Source organism: Eutrigla gurnardus (assembly GCF_963514095.1).
Source record: "Eutrigla gurnardus genome assembly, chromosome: 18".
NCBI lineage: Eukaryota > Metazoa > Chordata > Actinopteri > Perciformes > Triglidae > Eutrigla > Eutrigla gurnardus.
The window spans coordinates 7,735,287-7,753,406 of NC_139929.1; the positions used below are offsets into that span (position 1 = coordinate 7,735,287).

Genomic DNA, 18,120 nt, shown 5'->3' on the forward strand with positions numbered 1-18,120 from the left:
TCATTCTAACCCTGTGATTTCCTCCACGTTCTCTGGCTGAATGATTTGATTTAAAGAGCTCTAGCCAGATCTGGATCAATACTGTAAACGTTGTACTAAGGGACACTGAAGTACAGCTTGTAGGGTAAAGTGGGCCAAGAATTGATCTTTTGATAAGTGACATTACAAGTTTTGGACAATAAAATGCCATATTTTGATGGTCTGGTACACTAATTGAAGTGCTGATATGTAGATAATAACTCAGTAATCTATTAAAGGCAGGTCTGATGTTGCCTTACATGTAAAAGAATGATTGCAGGCACTTCCACACAGTCAGGCATAAAGCTTATTAATTCAACAGCAGGAAAGGATCGGCTCTCTGTATCGGCCGATACCCAAATCACAGGTATCGCTACCGGAATAATATATATTATTTTCCTTAAATATGGGCATATACACTTCACGTTGTCTTTTAGTTGATAGTTTACCATTTACAATGTGTGCTTCCATTTCAGACAACGTCCATGGACAGTTTACAAGTAGGAACTCGGACTTTGAGTGGCGTTCCAATAGGTTGAATCACTATTATGTCACATCTTTAGATGAAGTGTCCAACGCCGTATACATCATCGCTTCACTATTGGCAATGAATTACAGATATCTGTTGTTTGCCATCGCTGTTTCTGATTTACTCTGCCTCCCTATTTCTCTTCACTCCCGTTTACTCCCTTCAGCGTTAGCTCCTCTCACCGCCCACGCTCTCCCTCCCGCCTCCCATCCTCCTCTGCTGTCAGCTTCAGCCAGAGATGCTATCTCTCCTGCTGACCTTCTCATCCTTAATGATGCATGTAAACTGCTCCTGTCCATCGCCGGCTTTATTTATCTGCCAACAAATTATTAGCCTTGATGTTTAGCTCTGTGTCGTGCTGTGTGTGTGTGTGTGTCTACAGACTGCTGTGATAAAGCACCCGGCCCCCTTTCTTGTTCATCTTCACCCCCCCACTCTGGGTGGTACGTTCACCTTGTGGCCTATATGACACATACATATGCATGAACACAGGAGATACTTATCAAACACCTTACATACCTCTATATAGTATGTATTTCTGGTGCCTGAGTGAAAATATCAGTGTGTTTAGTGAATGTAACCAAGGTGATGAAGCTAATGATGGTGAAGTTTGGACCCAGGCACCGTCCTTATGTCGGTGCTCGGCTACAATCATCGCTCCTGACCCCGGCGTGCCAAGCAAGCGGGCAGCGGGCCAACCTCTTAAAACGCTAGCTTGTTAAAAGCAGGTTGAAATGAGAACTTCCACACTTACTCCTCTTTCCTGGGCTTGCGTTTATCATCCTGGACAGACCGCTGGGTGGAGGGAAACAGAGCAGAGATAACAACATGTCAACCAAACACTCCCACTTTGTGTTTCAGGCAAAATGAAGTGGTTTTAGAGCAGCGGTTCCCAACCTTTTGGCTTGTAACCCTTGAATACGAAGCAAAAGGCTGCGTGTTACATGGAAACGGAAAAGTTTGATAAAACTTCTTTTACGCTTGGATCAGGTGATCTGGTTTTTTTCCCCCCAAAAAGTTGACATGTAAATGGGAGATGGCAATGGTCAGTATGGAGCGAAAATTTAACTCACATGACTGATCTGCTGTTTCTGCTGTCACGCATCGAGGCTTGCCTTCGTCTCCTGACACCACGAAACACAGCTCTCTTGCTTTTAGTTGGTGAAATTTGAGCTTTTTCTAGTTATAAGTCTAGAAAACATGTGATATTGTCTTACAGATACTGCATATAGGTTTTAGTCCTATCCTGTTTGACCCAGTCTGATGTTTTTCATGCCTTGGAGGGTTATGACCCCATGTTGGGAACCTCTGCTTTGGATCTTTTGGTACATTTTCAATCAATAAAAGCATTTTTTCATATTCAATTTCATTGCCTTAATGCATGTGATCAAACTTGGAAGCGAGTAGTCGAGGTATAATCTGCTCAATCATAAATTTAAACTATAGTGCTTACATTTTTTTTTTAAATTGGCAAGTTTTTTGCTTATGTTTGTTACTCTTTATCAAATGTTGACTGTCTAGTCGTCACTGTTTATTGATTAAATTACTGATTAGATGCATCATACAGAATATATCTAGGTCTAAATAGCACGACAACATTATAAACAAACCTTAATTGCTGCAAAAAGAGCTACTTTGCGCAGAGCTATTGCTCTCTGAAATCATGAAACATTAAAAATAATTACACAAGGCAAACATTCAACAAAAAGCATTAAAAAAAGCAAATACAGCTGAAGAAAACTACTTGTCAAATGTACTGTACATCTGTGAAGCACTATGAAGTGCACTTACATTTATGAAAGGTGCTATACAAATAAAAAGTTCCATTGATTGATAAAGAAACTCTGAAATTACTTTTGCAAAAGGCTGATACTTCTATATTTCTTGCCTGGCGAACATATGAAGTAAAGAGTACGACAGAAAGAAAAAGAAAATTGCCGATCAATAAAGCATTGTGGAAGCCGATAGCTGGGGAAGTAGTTACAATGTCACGTGTCGGCCGACAGCAAAGCTTTGTTGTAGCGAGTATCTGAAATCGCCCGTCCTCTCTTTGTGACTCACATGGATCAGGTTGTAATAGGTGGAGTCCTCCGGTGTGTTCAGGGTCTTTGGCTGCTGGGTCCTGCGGGGGGTCCTCGACTGTCTCTTGTCAGCTGGAAAGCAACAAAAGCATCAGACTGTGGTGTCATGTTGATTTCAACTGAGCAATTTAAACTAGACAAAACGAGTCTATGAGTTTCTGATTGGCCTGTATCTGTATGGCATTACCGTACTTGTTTATGTTAAGGAGGGTAAAATGTTTTTCCACCTTTTCTGTGATGGATTTCTCCCAGTAAGAGCTACAGTTTATTCATGATGTCACATTCTCTTTATAAACTCTACTAGAGCTGCACTACAACATTCAGGTAACATGTACATCTGCATTTATGTTTGCATTTATCAAAGGTGTGAGAAAAATTATCAAAGGGATTTTTAGAAGTCCTTTTTTATGGCTTATTACAGAAGGAATGTTACATATTCTATTAGAGTAGACACAAAATGAGGGGAGAGAGAAGGGGAATGACATTAAACAAAGGTTCAGTGGACGTTTGGATATATTCATGGCGCCTTAAACCCCAAAGATTCATCTTAAAAACATTGATTCTTGAAAGAAAAACAGCCTTTTGCCTTTTCAGGTTTGAGCAAAAATAACTTTCTTCCATTTCTCTGTGTTAAACTCCTTTTTGCCCCTTTTTTTTGTCAGTCCATCCATCGATATTAGTTTGAATTTAAGTGAAAGAGGTAATGAGGTCTGCAGAAAGCTGTGACCTTCAAGTAATAATCTAAAAGATTTTCATTGAAAGAGAGGTCTGTTAAGTAGCTTACTTTCACCAAATGAGGTGAGCAGAGGCGTCAAAAGTATAGACATTCTAAACTCAAGTAGAAATACAGATACTCGTGTTCAAAAAGACGTCAGTTAAAGCAACAGACTAGATCATAGACGGAGAAAAGGACGATGAAACTTCGAAAACAAGTGCCGATCTAGAAAAAGAAGCCAATTGGGAGTTGCAAAGAGCGTGCCCTCTTTGTCATCACACTTGTGGCTGAGCATCATGATGAATTACATCCATGGTTGGTCAGAGAGAGACTATCGGGTGCGATGTGGCACCGATGCTGACCTTTGACTGGAGCGCTTATTGAACTGCCCTCCACACATGCTGCAATTTAACCCCAAGGCCCTTTGGCCCGTTGGAATTTTCCAACAGAGATTATGTGAAACATCCTTTTGACACAAACAAACAACTTTGTAACGATCCATTGTTGATTCCCGGCGCCGTATTGAACAGAGAGAGAGAGAGAGATCCAGATCCAGAACAGCTGGGCGGCATTTCATGCATAACATCTTCCGTACTGTAGTGGGGGCGTTGGCAATCTATCATATTTGTCATGACTGTAACAATATTCCTCTCTGGGCATGTGATTGTAATTGCAATTATTAACATATTACAACGACCTTTGCTTGTTGCTCGTTATTAAATCGCTGCTCATGCGAGGCGAGAACACACGGCAATCCATCACACGCGGCAGCTCAAAGGTAGCGGAGGTGAAAAGTTTGTAATATTATTGAACAACTTCATCGGAAGGTCATTCCGTATTGCTCGGACAACTTTAGCCGATTTCACACGGCCTCTTATTAATTTCTGCCGTAATTTGTCGGAAACGCCCGCTCGCGAAACGCGGCTGACATTTGACGACCATTTCCCATGAAGAACAATGTGACTTTCAATATGTGTGTGTGTCATAGATGACTCTGATGACGTTTATTAGCAATCAATGTCATAGCATTGATGGAGAAATGATCTAAAAAAAAGCATAACTTAATAGAGAGTTGCAGTAGCCATAGGAAATAACACAGCTAATTTATTCTGCTGTACCTCAGGCATCATGCTGTGCTAAGAAAAGCCTGTAAAGGGCAAACATGCCTGGATTAAAGGAACACAGGAGTCTAACTGGAAACTCTCTGTGGAGAAATGTGCATATAATGTTTCACTTTGACATCTTTATTTACCGCCAAAATAAAAAAGAGCTGAAAGCTCACCTGCCACTGCATGTAGATGAATTTCACGTAAAGAAAGTTTAGGAAGCGTGATTATTGTTGGATGAGTTAGAGCCAGCAGCTGATTGGCTTAGATTAACATAAAGACTGGAAACAGGGGGAACAGCTAATTAAGTCCTGTTCAAAGTTTACAAAATCTACCTTATTCTGCAAATTCTCAAATTAATGGTGTACAATAAAAGATCATATTTAGACAATATCTGGAAATACTGTTAATTACAGTTTGTTTTAAAAGTGCTTTAATATGAAATTCTGACCATATCTATTGATTGAGGGGTTGCTTCTACACGGCTCTCAACATGGCTGAGCAGGATCAGCGGAGACTAAACTTCAACATATGTTGTTACAAAACACAAAAGTCCACCAAAGAGCAAAATAATGCCAGCTAAGAAAAGGCGATCACTGGTATTATTACATCATCATCATCATCATCATCATCATCATCATCATCACCATGACGACAGTGACATTTCAGCTGCCAGCTCCACTTTGCTCAGACTGTGAACTTTCAATTTGCTCCCCCTCCCCCCCTGAAAGCAATTACATCTATCACCTGAGCAAATCAAATTTTATTTTTGATGACGTTGAGAGAAGCGCTTCCTGTGGTGACACTTGACTTTCCCGGGTTTGCCGATCTAATCGAGCGTCAGCGTTGATAACGTCACCTTCTGCGGTAATAAAAATCTGTGTCTTTCATTTTTGTTACGTAAAGAAAACGAGAACAGTGAGGAAAAAACCCACACATACTTTTTTAGAATAATAAAGCAGCAATTCATGCATCAAATCCTGGATATTTGCAATGCTTGAGAATAATCCTTTGTTTTCTGTTCAGCGTGGCAGGAAATGACAGTCCCACTCTGACTTATTTGGGAGGATGTTTGTGTCTGTGAGCGATAACCTCAGTGCAGCAAAACCAAAACAAAAAAGCAGCAGAGTGAAGGATGGACAGACCAGAATAATGGATACATGTCCTCCTTAGATTAACCTCCGGTCAATCCGTGCCAACATTATGAATTCTATGTATTTCCATCTGAAATGATCTCACCTGATTGGTGATTCTGAGGAGCGTAGCCATTGATTGCTTTTCCTCTCACGAACATGCCGTGGTCCTCGGGGTTTGATTGATGGGCCTGGATGATCTCATTCAACTTCTGCTGCAGGGCCACAAAGTCCTGAGACGTCTCTGTGAGCTGTTTGAGAAAAAACAATATGAGCTATAAAAAAAAGGATGTTATTGGGAACAAAATAAAATGTGTTTAATGATATTACCTGTCGGGAGAAGCTCTCTAGCTGCGCGGCTTCCGTCTGCGCCGTTTGCTTGTTAGCCTTGAGGTTCTTCCTGTCCTTGTAACCCCGGAAGTTGCTCTGGATCTTCACCGCAGCCTGCTCCTCCTCCATCCTCTCCCTTTCATCATCCGTCTCTTTATATTCTATCGTCACGTCGGTCACATCCAGGGCCTCCTCCTCTGCCTCCTCTTCAGCTTCTGCCTCCTTTATTTGCGTTTCTCTCTCTGCTTTCAGCTTCTTTCGGTCCCGGTGGCCTCGGAAGTTGCTCTGAAGGACAGTGGCTGCTTTTTCCTCGTCCAGGCCAGAGTTCTCCGTAGACGCAGTCGGCTGTGATCCTGGAACCGATTCTTCCGTCTGTGTTACCGATTCTTCTTCCTCTTCTTTTCTTGGAGGTTCTTTCTCCTTCTTCTTCTTCTTGGGGATCTTTCCTTCCTCCTCGAGTCGTTTGCGCTCTTTGTGGCCACGAAAGTTGCTCTGCAGCACCACGGCTGCTTTGGCCTCGTCTGGGTCTTCAGCTTTCTGAGCCTCCGTCGGTTGTTCTACCTTTTCTGTCACTTCCTCTGCTGGCATTTGTTCTTCCTGCATCGGGCTCCTCACCTCTTCTTCACCAGAAGGACTCTCTGCTTTGGGTTTCTTTGCGGGGATCTTGCCTTCATCCTGCAACCTCTTCCTCTCTTTGTGACCTCGGAAATTGCTCTGTAGCACGGTGGCAGCCTTGGTTTCCTCTTCCACGTTGACAACCTCTTCCCCTGCAGCCTTGTCTTGCATGGTCTCCTCCTGCCCTTCTTTTCCAGCATCTACCACCAGCACATCCTCGATCACTGCCTCGTCTGCGACTTCTGTGTGCTCGTCGTCTTCCGGCACCTGTGTGTGATCGCTGTCATCGTTCTCTTCTGCCTCATACGTACTCTCATCGTCATCCTCGTAACTTTCCCCTTGTTTATTAGCTGTAGTTTCCTCTTTTTTTGTCGCTTCATCTCCTTGTTCCGCCTCTGCATTTGTCGGTATCTCTAATTCAGCTCCGGCCATCGTCTTTTTTCTCTCCCTGAACTTTTTCCTCTCTTTGTAGCCCCTGAAGTTGCTTTGCAGAACCACAGCAGCCTTGGCTTCATTTTCCTCGTCATCTGCCTCCTGGACAGGAGGTGGGAGACTCTCTTCATTGGCGAGCTTCTCTGCTTCTTTTTCTTGAAGGTCCTTCTCTGCTTTCTCTTTCTCTTTGGCTTCCCTACAAGCAAAAAGCATCTTTGTAACAACAAAATATATATATTTTCAATGCTTTATTGTGTAAATTGCCTCTCTCTCATACCGTTTTCTTTTGAAGCTTTTCCTTTCCTTGTGTCCTCTGTAGCGAGCCTGAATCTTGGTTGCAGCTTTGTTCTTCTCATCCACCAACGCCTTGTAGTTCTTTTTTGCCAGATAGCCCCTGCAAACTGAAGGCAAAATGTAAACCAATGGGACACACGCCTCAGATTGCGTTGGATAATGGATTCCATCTCCGATTGTTCTTACCAGCCTGAAACTGGACGATAAAGGCCTCAAACTTTGCTTTGCTCTTGTCGTCGGCCACCCTCTTCCGAACTTTATGACCTCTGTACGCTGTAAAATCAAATCATGCTATATGACACCTGCTTCGTGTTCTCCTCGACAGAGGTGTACAGTTTATTTACCTGACTGCAGCACCAGAGCGCTCTGCTCTCGGCCTTTTAATATCCGCCGGTATCGCTTGGCTCCCATCCAGCCTCGGACATAAGCCTGGAGCAGGATGATCCGCTGCGTGGCCTGCTGCACCATCAGGTTCAGGTGCTCCACGTGGTAGTACTTCAAGAACACCTGAGAATAGGCACACAGAAAAGACTAACATATCAAATCTGTGTATTTCTTTAATTAATACTGCATTGGAACAGAAAATTGCATTTTTCCCCTCTCTGTGGCTTTGGATAAAGGTTTGAACCTTCATCATATGAAACGTGAATCAAGATGTCTGAGTGTTAATGAATTTGAGAACAAAATAAAAGCTTCCTGCGCTCTGCAACATGACATCCACTCACTTACCTTGGTCTTCCCCATTGCCCAGTTCTCCAGCTTGGCCTTTTCCAGTATTGCAGCACACGTTCCTTGAGTCAAAGCCGGCTCCTCGTGAGCGTGGAAAGCCAAGATGTAGTACCTGTGACCAGTCAGTGTCATCAGCTGGAGGACAATGTACAATGATACATTCCCTCCTGATTTGTGAAGTGAAGCCTGCTGACCTCTTGATGAAGTTAGCAAACAGGATGCGGTGGGAGTAGCCCTGCCGCCTGATCTTGGCGGTCTCCAGAACCCCAGTGTACCGCAGCTGGACTAGGACCTTCTCCCGGTCGAACTTGTTGGCTTGCCGATCGTTGTTTGGCTTGATGCAGCGCACAAAGTGAGGCTGCCCTGCCACCATCTTGGACAGCAGATCCATTAGAGAGTACTAGAAAGAGTTAAAGAAGAGCGCAGGTAAAAAAAAAAGGACACTTTTGACATACTTTACTTTTATCTAAGTGTTTCCATTTCTGTAACTTTATACTTATACTCCATGTCGTCTCATAGGTACATTTTGTAGTTTTCACTACTTTCTTCTGACAACTTTAGTTTTTTTTCAGATAACAATTTTTATATAAATTAAAGGATCTGAAACACAAATTTGAATATCAGCAATGAAGAGAGAAGAACAATCTTACTCTGAAGTAGGAGGCCACTGTCTGTGTTCTCATGTTGGTGGTTTCTCTCGGGTGGTAAGGCGTGTCTGCGGGTTCACCCGGCTGGACAGACACACATAAAGCTGGTCAAAAATCAAAATAATTCATGACATACTATTGGTCTCTCTAACGACTGATGCCTTTATATACACGTGATGCGAGGAGGCATTTGAGCACAGAAGCCCAGCAGGTAGTGCTTGAGCATAAAAGAAAATGAGGACTCTGACGAAGTCAATGCACCTGTAGGTGATTCACTAGTCTTTTTTAAAGTGGAATGAGCTCATATTTTAAGCTTCCTTTGTAAAATCGCCAAATCACCGTTTGCATTTGCACTGTGTCATCGAGAGGCACAGGAAGCAAGCTTTTTTTTTCAGGGGCGGGCTTTAATCCCTGAGAAGGCTGCAAAAGACATCCAAAAATGTATTAAAAAAAACACCTGTGCTGTCTGCAAATACATCTCTGCTGAAGCTATTACTTCAAAAAGTCTTATTAAATCAGACACATTTTAAATTAAACTAATTAACCATGCACTAAACTTACAGTGCTTTAAATTCCCACATCGAATGCTCAGCACTATGACCTCGGGGGGAACCGGTTTATAGCGAGCCATCAGCCCGATACTGTGTGTGGCATTGTGAATGCTCATTGTGCCTGTTAAGAGTGAGGCCTTTGATGAGCTTTTTCCTTTAACTTATGCAGATGAATGGAAATGGATTCAAGAACTCATCAAACACAGTTCATTTAAATGAGGCTACTGTCGATTGCTTTTAGGTGTGCGAATCGCTTCAGGAACCGCCATCGTGTACTAACACAGTTTGAACAAATAACCCAAAGTGAGTTTTTATTTGCCCGTTGGCAACAAACGCTCTGATTATCGAATGCAAACGTTTACATTTAAATACTTTCTGATGGAATATTTTCACGAGACAACCCAGGGAAAAACAGCACTGGTCAATTTTGTGATTTCTTGCTTCTATAACGTGTCTTCTTGCAGGAAAGTGGAAGGAGAACATCCAAAATACACATTTAACTGTTTATTTTGATTACTTAGTCCCTTTGCATCCGTAGATTTCTGCTAAATTCACCAAACGTTAGCAATAGATAATGCCACACAATAAAAAAAACATGTGATATAAAAATAATAATTATGTTATTATATATAATGTATATTATTATAGTTCAATTTTACCCTGTTCACCTGCAGTGTCTTGAAATGGAAGCAATCACCTGAGGAGGGTTAATGGTGATCTCTGTAAGCTTTAATTTTTACCCTGTTCAACTGCAGTGTCTCCCCTTAAACCTTTGATTCCATGTGTCATTCTACTCCATGTAGTTATCAGCGTCGGCCTGGTGCTATAAACAGACAATCAACTGCAGCAATGGATATGGAAGCCAGCGGGTTCTAACTCGCATATTCATGGGATTTAATGGGGTGTTTATGCATTTAGCATTCTACAGGTTCAACACGTGCATAAACACACTGACATGCACACAAGACTGTATGCATGTTTACAGAAGAGTAAAAGGGCAATACTTTTTTTTAATGCTTTTTGAGAATAAAGTCAAAACGTTTAGAATAAATTACAAAATTTCAAGAATTATTAAACTTATGAGGAAAAAAAGAGCATATGCTGAAATGTATTTTTTCTTAATTCACACTTCAACTTTATTCTGAAATGTAATTAGATCTTGCTCATAATACCCTTCTGTAAAAGATATATAATATATATATATATTCTACAGAGCTGTGACTCTAATAGAAATACAACACACACATCTAGTTGCACATTTAGGGAGATCTAGACTGAGGAAGGGGGGTGTACTAGACTGGTAAAATAAAACTCAAAAAATATAAATATATAATACTTTTGATTACCTCACTGACAGAAAAAGAACTGTATAAGGTTAACACGCCCATCTTTTTACGACAGAAACGCAGAGACAGAGATGTGGAGAAAAGAAGGAAAAAAAAAAAGGTTAGAATAGAGGAAGCTGTAATTGGGTTTCTGGCTCTGGTCGTGACAGTAAGTTAACTCTCTGGGGAAGTGCATGATGAAGACGATAAAGCAGCGATAATGTAGACGGCGCTGTAAGTACCTTAGCGAAGGTGATGGTGCGTGTCGGGGTCCGCGGGCTGCGCATTGTGTTTATGCCTTTACCCTTGGTGTGGGCAAGGTTGCCTGTGGAATAAACAAAGAGGACGGGAGCCGGAGAGTGAGTCGTTCATGCAGGAATCGTCCACAGGAGCAGGGCTGCATGCTCCCTATCGTTTGGGATCAGTTATTACAGCACTGTTATACTGAAACATAGCAATACAGTTGAATAAATGAACTCAACGGAGCAGATACCGAGTTGTAGGAAAGAAACAGGACAGCTTTAAGACTACTTTAAGAGTGATTATGTGATTATTGGCTTTGGGATTCGATTGTGACAGAGCCAGAACCAACAAAGGGTACTCCCGCTGCCAAGTCGAGCTTATTACAACAAAAGTCTGGCAGAGAAGAGGAAGCCTTGCTAAAATAATCAACAACAGCCTGTTGTTTTACTTTAAGTACCTATTTAGTGCTGCTAAACTGTTTAATTAGAAAAGTTAAAGCCAACAAAACTTCCCCTAAATTTTCTAAGAGGGAGTTTCTCTCCTCTTTACCCGTTTTGGTGAGGGGATGGGTGACGAGTTTGCGAGTGAGCTCGTTCTCCGACGACCTCAGCAGCAGGACGATGTCGGCCGGCAGCATGTCCCTGTTCTTGGACAGGAAGCCTGCAGCGCTGTAAATCACCTTTTAGAGTCGGGCACAGAGGGAGGAATACTTATGCGAAAGGCCGTGGAGTAGCTTCAGGTTGAAATAAAACGGATTTATCAATTACCTTTCCGGCGTAGTGGTGAATACCAAAGCCGAGGTCGACCCTCTTTGGTCTCCAGAAGCTTTTGGTCTTCAGGTTATCATCAAATTTCTCTAAAAATGTCCAAAGAAATGCAGGTTAACAATCTCACCTCAACAGTATGTTCTCTGAAGCTCATGAGCAAATTAAACCTCTTATTAATTAAATTAAACACCCCGTTCTCTCCGGTGCTTTATTGCTACAATAAAAGCTCCAAAATAACGAGATAAGTGCTAAACATTAAAAGATATGTAGAGGTTGTAAACAGTGAATCCACCCTAAGACAGATGTCCTCCGAGCAGCTGAAGACGACTCACCTACGAGGGTCTGGTCGGTGGCCTGCGGGAAGCGACTCTCCTCGTCCAGGAGGGACAGCATCCCCATGGGCTTCTGCAAGAACAGGTCCAGGAGGGGCCGGTTGTCCTCGTACTCGATCATCCGGGCGTCCACCTCCTCGTTCAGGTACTCATCCTGGACAGGAATGCCGTGAATAGTTGAGCGTTCTCAGGGGAGAATTCTACTAGCTTTGTTTGGACTGTTAAGATGTCAGATGCAGGAATACAAAGGGCTTTTATTACAAGCCATAGCCTGTTTGGCTCGTTCGAACCAGCGTGAAATTAATTATTTGGGTTCGTTTTCTATTTTGTCTGGTTTGGTTTCTCATTGCACAAACTAAAGCAGATCAAAATTATCTTTTTCGTCTGGAGAGCCAACACGATACAGATCTACAGTGCACACAAATCCCTTCTTCTAGTTCATCTCAAATAACTTTAGAAACGTTATTCATTCTGAACTATTTTTGTGGGCGTTATTTTGCATGTTGTTGTTCTTTTCTCCTGTTTTACCTGTGTCCATCTCAACAATGAATGCATTTTGGTTCACTTCCTGGGTCAGATTAAGTTCTCAGCTAAACTCAAGAGTTAGTCAGAGAAATCTGACATCATGAGCCACCTCAGCCGAACAGTAACAAGCCAAAATGAATCCCAAAATGTGTTGCCTCTCGTCGTATTGTACCCCCCCTCCCCTTCAGATAAATCTGGTCCACAGGGCAAAGTGAGCTCAGGCCTCCGCCACTTTATATTCTGCTAACCCGATCACATCAGGTTGACTGACTCTCAGAGCCCCTGGTATGACTCAACATTATTGGAGACTTTATTCAAAGGAGGAGAGGACAAAATAGGAACAAACATCATGAAATCAGCGTGCTTATTCTGCCTTGACGTTCACACTTTGAGCTAAACCAATCAGGAGACCCGCGGGGGGAGACAGATTGGGACATTATGTAACACTGAGGTGAATCTGCTGAATCGGTGAGGTGATGCTTATTAACGCCACAGCCCGTTACGTCCCCCTATGCTCTGTATATACGGTGGCGGTATAGGACAAATGTATTACTGGGCCCGCCGCCAACAATGCCCCGAGAGTGAGATTAAGTCAAATGCTAACTGTCTACAACTCCTAATTGACCCTCGTTGGGGATGATTAATAGCTCCTCTCCATGGGTGAGACCAAATCATTTAACATTAGCGAGCCATTCAGCACGCCCTCAAGGCAAAACGCACCCACGAGAGTGCACAAAGGGAGAATGGCGAACCTCATCCTCCCCGTAAATAAAGACGCAGCACATTTTACCCTTGCCATCTCTCTTGCAGCGCAGAGTGACAAATGACGGCATGTTATCACAATTTAGATGGAAATGAGGTAGTACCAAGGTGAAGAATGCATACAAAGTGCTTCCCAGGAGGCACTGGAGCACTCACAAAGCTCCAGTGATAGTTTAGGGCGGACGTCGAAAGGCTTTACCTGTTCCCAAGCGAATATGTGCTGGTTGAAGTAGAACTGGATCTGCTCGTTGGCGATGTTGATGCAGAGCTGCTCGAAAGAGTTCTTCTTGAAGTTCTCAAAACCGAAGATGTCCAGGATGCCGATGTTCAAGCCCTTCTCCTCCTCTCTGAAAAGTCACGTCATTTAGCTGCTTTTAAAAAGTCTGTTTTTTTGTAATTTAAGTCAAAAATAACATATCAATAAATATTATCAGTAAAGAAAGTGGCTGGACATAACACAGATGCACCAATAAACGTTTTTTGTCCATCCCCCACTATAAAGAATTTCTAGTTATGTCAAAATTCAGTCCGTAGCTAAAAAGGCTAAAAAAAGCTGAATGCTAACGTCAGCTTGCTAGCATGCTCACAATGAAAAATGCTAATGTGCCAATCTATCACCACATTAGCACATTAGCATGCTAATATGTTACTAATTAGCTCTTAACACACAGTACAGCTTTGGCTAAAGGTATCAGACACATTTATATTCATGCCAAGAGAAACAGCTGTACATTTCAGTTGGCGGTGCTGGAGAAAATGTCAGAGGATCAGAAAAGTCATTAGGGTTAATCTTCTGGGGACCATGAAGATCCGTACAACATGTCAAGGCAATCTAATGGCTGTTAAGATATTTCAGGACATTGCCATCCCCAGAGCTGCTAGCAACACGGTTTTCCAGCAAATTCCACCACTTTCAAGGGCGGGCAATGATGAATTCACTGTGCGTACAATAAAAAAAACTTTCCGAGATGACCTCCTTCTGCTTTCATGACAGCCCAACACATCCCATTTTTTCTGCTCCTGATCTCACCCCAGGTGGCTGTCGGGCCGCAGCAGCGCGTTGATGCGGTTGACAATCCAGCTGAAGAGGCGGCCGTAGAGAGCCTTGCCCATGGCGTCCCTCACCTCCGCCGCCTTCTCCACCGTGTTGGGCCTGACGATGGTCTCGCCCCGGGCCACCACGCAGTGGGAGGTCAGCGCTTCCTGGAGCTCGTCTGAGCGGATGCACAGCAGCGATGCCACTAAAGGGACATGAGATGAGTGCATGAAAAATACATGCAGGGATGTGATGAAGACCTCTCATATCCTCTTGATCATCAATCACACCAAATGAATAAACCTCATCTAGACAGCTCTGTAAATCACCAGTCAGCACTGATGTCTAAATTTAGAAAATATATTACTGAAGGGCAACAATGCAGACGTGTCTGGTAATGATTGTCTGCGCTGCTAATTTATTTCAGAACAGTTTGCTGGAGACGAGTCGAGGGTGAGAAGTGGAGGATATTCAGACTCATGTTTGGTTTGCCGTCGTCGTACACCTCGCCTGTTCTAATTTCCTCTCACCGTTCTCCAGCACAGAAATGTTGGAGATGTTGCTTTTGTCCGTCTGGTGCTCCGAGGCGACGGGAGAAAACTCGATATCGCCGGAGTTGAGGATCGCAGCGAGAGTGCTGTAAACGCTGCCCAGCTCCTGCAGAAACGACAGACAGTGATTTAATGCAGAAAACCGTCCCAGAGGGTCGGAGACGGTATGATGTTACCTTGATATTAAATAAGGTCAGGTGCAAACTCATGTATATTATTAAAAAGAAACCTCACATTGGAATGAGAGGGGGGGAAAAGGTCTCCATCTATCTTAAAGTAGATAACATTTCCTCAAAGGTCGTCTTCATTCACACTTTGAGAGTTCATGCAAGACGAGACGTACTGTAGGAGAGAAGGTTGTTCCTCCGCTGCTGCCGAGTGATTACAGGATAAGTACTATTGACGTGTGGATCCCAGAGGCAATCACTTGTTTGGGGCCTCATTAGCCCTCAAAACGCCAACTCACTGCATCTTCATGCTCCATCCCATGCATTTTAAATGTGTGTTCAGTGGTAAGTACGTCTTTTAGTCACTACACTGATTCATACATTACATATCTAATACAGGGAGAGCATGTCAGGATCAAGGTTATGCCGTGAAACCTTTTTGGGGCCCAGTGATGAATGCAGTAGTCTTTTACCTCCAGGCTGAATCCAATGACTTTGAAACACTGCTCCACTGCATCAAACTGCTCCTTGTAGAAGGTGTTGCTCACGATGTCGGGCCCTAATTTAACGTGCTCGTTACACAGATACCTGCAGTTGGAGTGGTAGAAGTAGGAAGTTGGCAGCGTGACAAAGAAAATGACGAATGTTTGAGAGATGGGCTGAGGAAGGAAATGTCAAACCTACTTAGGCGTTTTGCTGTCTGAGAGCCGGTAGTGGGCCAGTTTCTTCCTGTCAGCCAGGCCGGCGTAAATGTAGTAGAAGATGTGGAAGTTCCTCTCCCCGCTGTAGAGGAAGAAAACAAAAGACAGAGCCTCTGTTTTGTAAATATAGGAAGATGGAACAAATCATGCAAAAAGCTAAAAAGCACAGACCGTATGCACAGCTCTTAAGAGCACATTAAAAAACTTCAAACTTCAGCAATGTTTTTAATCTTTAACTATATTGCCCGTGATAACAGAGCTATAATGTCTCCTTTAGATCGCTTTGTTCACCAACATGAATTCACCTCGTTTTCTATTTCCCCCAGAATTAGCATCCAATCCCCCGGCTGCACAAAAGTGTAGCTGCACACAATGCTGGCAGCCGAATCAAACCCTCTGGACCGCGCGTCTGTTTTCTAATGAAATACTCAGGTCTGCCTTTGAAGCTCCACTAAAGGTAACTTGCAAGACCACAATCTTTGATCAAACAGGAAATAAGCTAGCCCCTCCACTTGACCCGGCCCGCTCCCCAGACACACGATAAGAAGGAAAGATGGATTGACTGAAGTGCCGGTTGGAGGCAAATGCCACGGGTTTCAGATGGAGAAGCAGAGGTGAGAGGGAGAGTGACGGAGTCTATTACACATTAATCCCTGGTCAGCAGGCAGAAAAATAACCTTGGAAATGTTCTCTCAGAAAACGTCCAGCCAACGTGATTAACATTTCTATGAACGTCGCTGTCGAGTGAAGGGAAAAACATGAGGCTGCTTGCAGACAGAGAGAGAAAAGGGTAAGTAAGTGATATTTACACTGCCTGGTGGATGACCCTGGACTTCTCCAGCAGGTACTCGGATATCTGCGCTCCCACCACCGTCCCGCCGCAGGTGAACTTCATCTCCAGGTACTTGCCGAAGCGACTGGAGTTGTCGTTGATGACGGTGCAGGCGTTGCCAAATGCTTCCACCAGGCTGTTGACCAGCAGGATCTTCTCCTGGAGCGTCCGGTTATTGGCCTGAATCACACATTAGTAACGGGGGAATCAATATAGTGAAAGTAATAATCATATTGTCAAGAAATGATTCTGCCATGTGCCTTTCTGTTCATGCTATTTCCATCATAAGTGACTGCTTAGTTAATTCTGTGAACAGTGAACCGAAAGGGATCTTCCTTTTCAAACGTTCAAACGTTGTATTTAAGCTCTGCTATGACCGACCTTTCCAAGAACAGTCAGCTGCTGGACCAACAGATGAGCGCTCTCCGTTTTCCCGGCTCCACTTTCTCCACTGATCACAACACACTGGACACAGGAAGTTACAAAGATTGTTAAAAAAAATATTCATAACCTCTAACTGACATTAAAAATACAAGTTGTAAAATAATATCCCCAATGATGCTACTCCATATTAATCTACCTACACCTCCACTAATACATCTGACTCCATTAGTGCAGGGAGCTGGTTAACTAATAACTGAGTGCTGCTACATTACCTGGTCTGTATTGTACGACACCATGGACTGGTAGGCGACATCAGCCACGGCGAAGATGTGTGGTGGGTTAGCCGTACGCTTAGCGCCTATGTACATCTTGGTGTACTACAAGGAGAAGGAAAATACAGCCAGTGAGGTTTAATAGGATGCATCAGACTGAAGAGGGAAACGCTCGACTACATTTCAGTGCATTATTGACCACATGTGCCAGCGTAAGAGGCCTATAAGCACGGACCTGAGGAGTGTATATCTCCATGGCGTGGAAAGGATTGACTGCGATGAGGATGTCTCCCACATACGTGTAGATTTGATCTCGCCCGTAGCGATTCTGAAGCTGCTCTGTGACCGTGTTCTGCAAAAAGAATTCAAGTATAATATGTTTTCTGAGCAAATTCATAGTCAGAACGGTGATATGATAGATAACAAGCAGCACTTTAGCGTCCTGACTCAAGTCAAGGCCTGTGACGCCGATGTATTATCTTGGTGTCACGCAATGATTTATTCTCCTGTATTTACACTTCCAGGACGGGTACATCAACATCAGCAGGGCGACACTGCCTCCCTCATACCAGCAGAGCACCTCATCTTGAGGGATGGGTGGAAATATCCGCTGGCAACTGAGACTGATTGTATCATTCAATATGTCAATGCAGCGCTCAGACGTGATAAATTGCACCGAATGTTATTTGTGCAAAAGCTGCTGCTGTACATTTCTCAGTCGCAGCATCAGGGGGGAAATATGCTGAATGTTGTAGTTGACAATGGGGAGGGGGAAAAAAACAAATGTGACTGGCCTCGGATTGTATCTTTATATATGTTTTAAACTATCACTACTTTATATCACTAAATATATTTGTAAAATGCATGAAAATACATATTTTTCAAAGTATACCACAAACGTAAATATAATCATTGAAGCAAATTCAACAATTTAACATTACCGTCATGTCGTTCCTTAAGCTGGACATTTATTTCAATTGGTGCAAATCTCCCTTTAGTGTAAATAATTATGAGATGGGGTTTGTTCTACAGCCTATTGTGGC

The 18,120-nt window shown here is 43.1% G+C and overlaps 1 protein-coding gene across 6 annotated transcripts in view; it reads right to left on the reverse strand.

Moving 5' to 3' along the window:
• Positions 1 to 18,120, reverse strand: part of myo3a (myosin IIIA) — a 41,996-nt gene that overhangs the window by 2,359 nt on the left and 21,517 nt on the right. For 3 of the 6 annotated variants that reach the window (XM_084034234.1, XM_084034236.1, XM_084034233.1), the window contains 24 exons: positions 17,313 to 17,429; positions 17,078 to 17,182; positions 16,803 to 16,886; positions 16,399 to 16,601; positions 15,573 to 15,671; positions 15,362 to 15,476; positions 14,701 to 14,827; positions 14,165 to 14,375; positions 13,334 to 13,481; positions 11,848 to 12,001; positions 11,516 to 11,604; positions 11,298 to 11,427; positions 10,748 to 10,830; positions 10,527 to 10,568; positions 8,633 to 8,713; positions 8,177 to 8,382; positions 7,983 to 8,094; positions 7,598 to 7,760; positions 7,440 to 7,526; positions 7,237 to 7,360; positions 5,913 to 7,155; positions 5,689 to 5,833; positions 2,609 to 2,700; positions 1,302 to 1,342 (listed from right to left, as the gene is read on the reverse strand). In XM_084034234.1, the coding sequence (XP_083890360.1) occupies positions 1,302 to 1,342; positions 2,609 to 2,700; positions 5,689 to 5,833; positions 5,913 to 7,155; positions 7,237 to 7,360; positions 7,440 to 7,526; positions 7,598 to 7,760; positions 7,983 to 8,094; positions 8,177 to 8,382; positions 8,633 to 8,713; positions 10,527 to 10,568; positions 10,748 to 10,830; positions 11,298 to 11,427; positions 11,516 to 11,604; positions 11,848 to 12,001; positions 13,334 to 13,481; positions 14,165 to 14,375; positions 14,701 to 14,827; positions 15,362 to 15,476; positions 15,573 to 15,671; positions 16,399 to 16,601; positions 16,803 to 16,886; positions 17,078 to 17,182; positions 17,313 to 17,429 (4,001 nt within the window). The remainder of the gene's footprint in view (positions 1 to 1,301; positions 1,343 to 2,608; positions 2,701 to 5,688; positions 5,834 to 5,912; positions 7,156 to 7,236; positions 7,361 to 7,439; positions 7,527 to 7,597; positions 7,761 to 7,982; positions 8,095 to 8,176; positions 8,383 to 8,632; positions 8,714 to 10,526; positions 10,569 to 10,747; positions 10,831 to 11,297; positions 11,428 to 11,515; positions 11,605 to 11,847; positions 12,002 to 13,333; positions 13,482 to 14,164; positions 14,376 to 14,700; positions 14,828 to 15,361; positions 15,477 to 15,572; positions 15,672 to 16,398; positions 16,602 to 16,802; positions 16,887 to 17,077; positions 17,183 to 17,312; positions 17,430 to 18,120) is intronic. The other 3 variants (XM_084034238.1, XM_084034237.1, XM_084034235.1) reach the window with 1 other exon arrangement.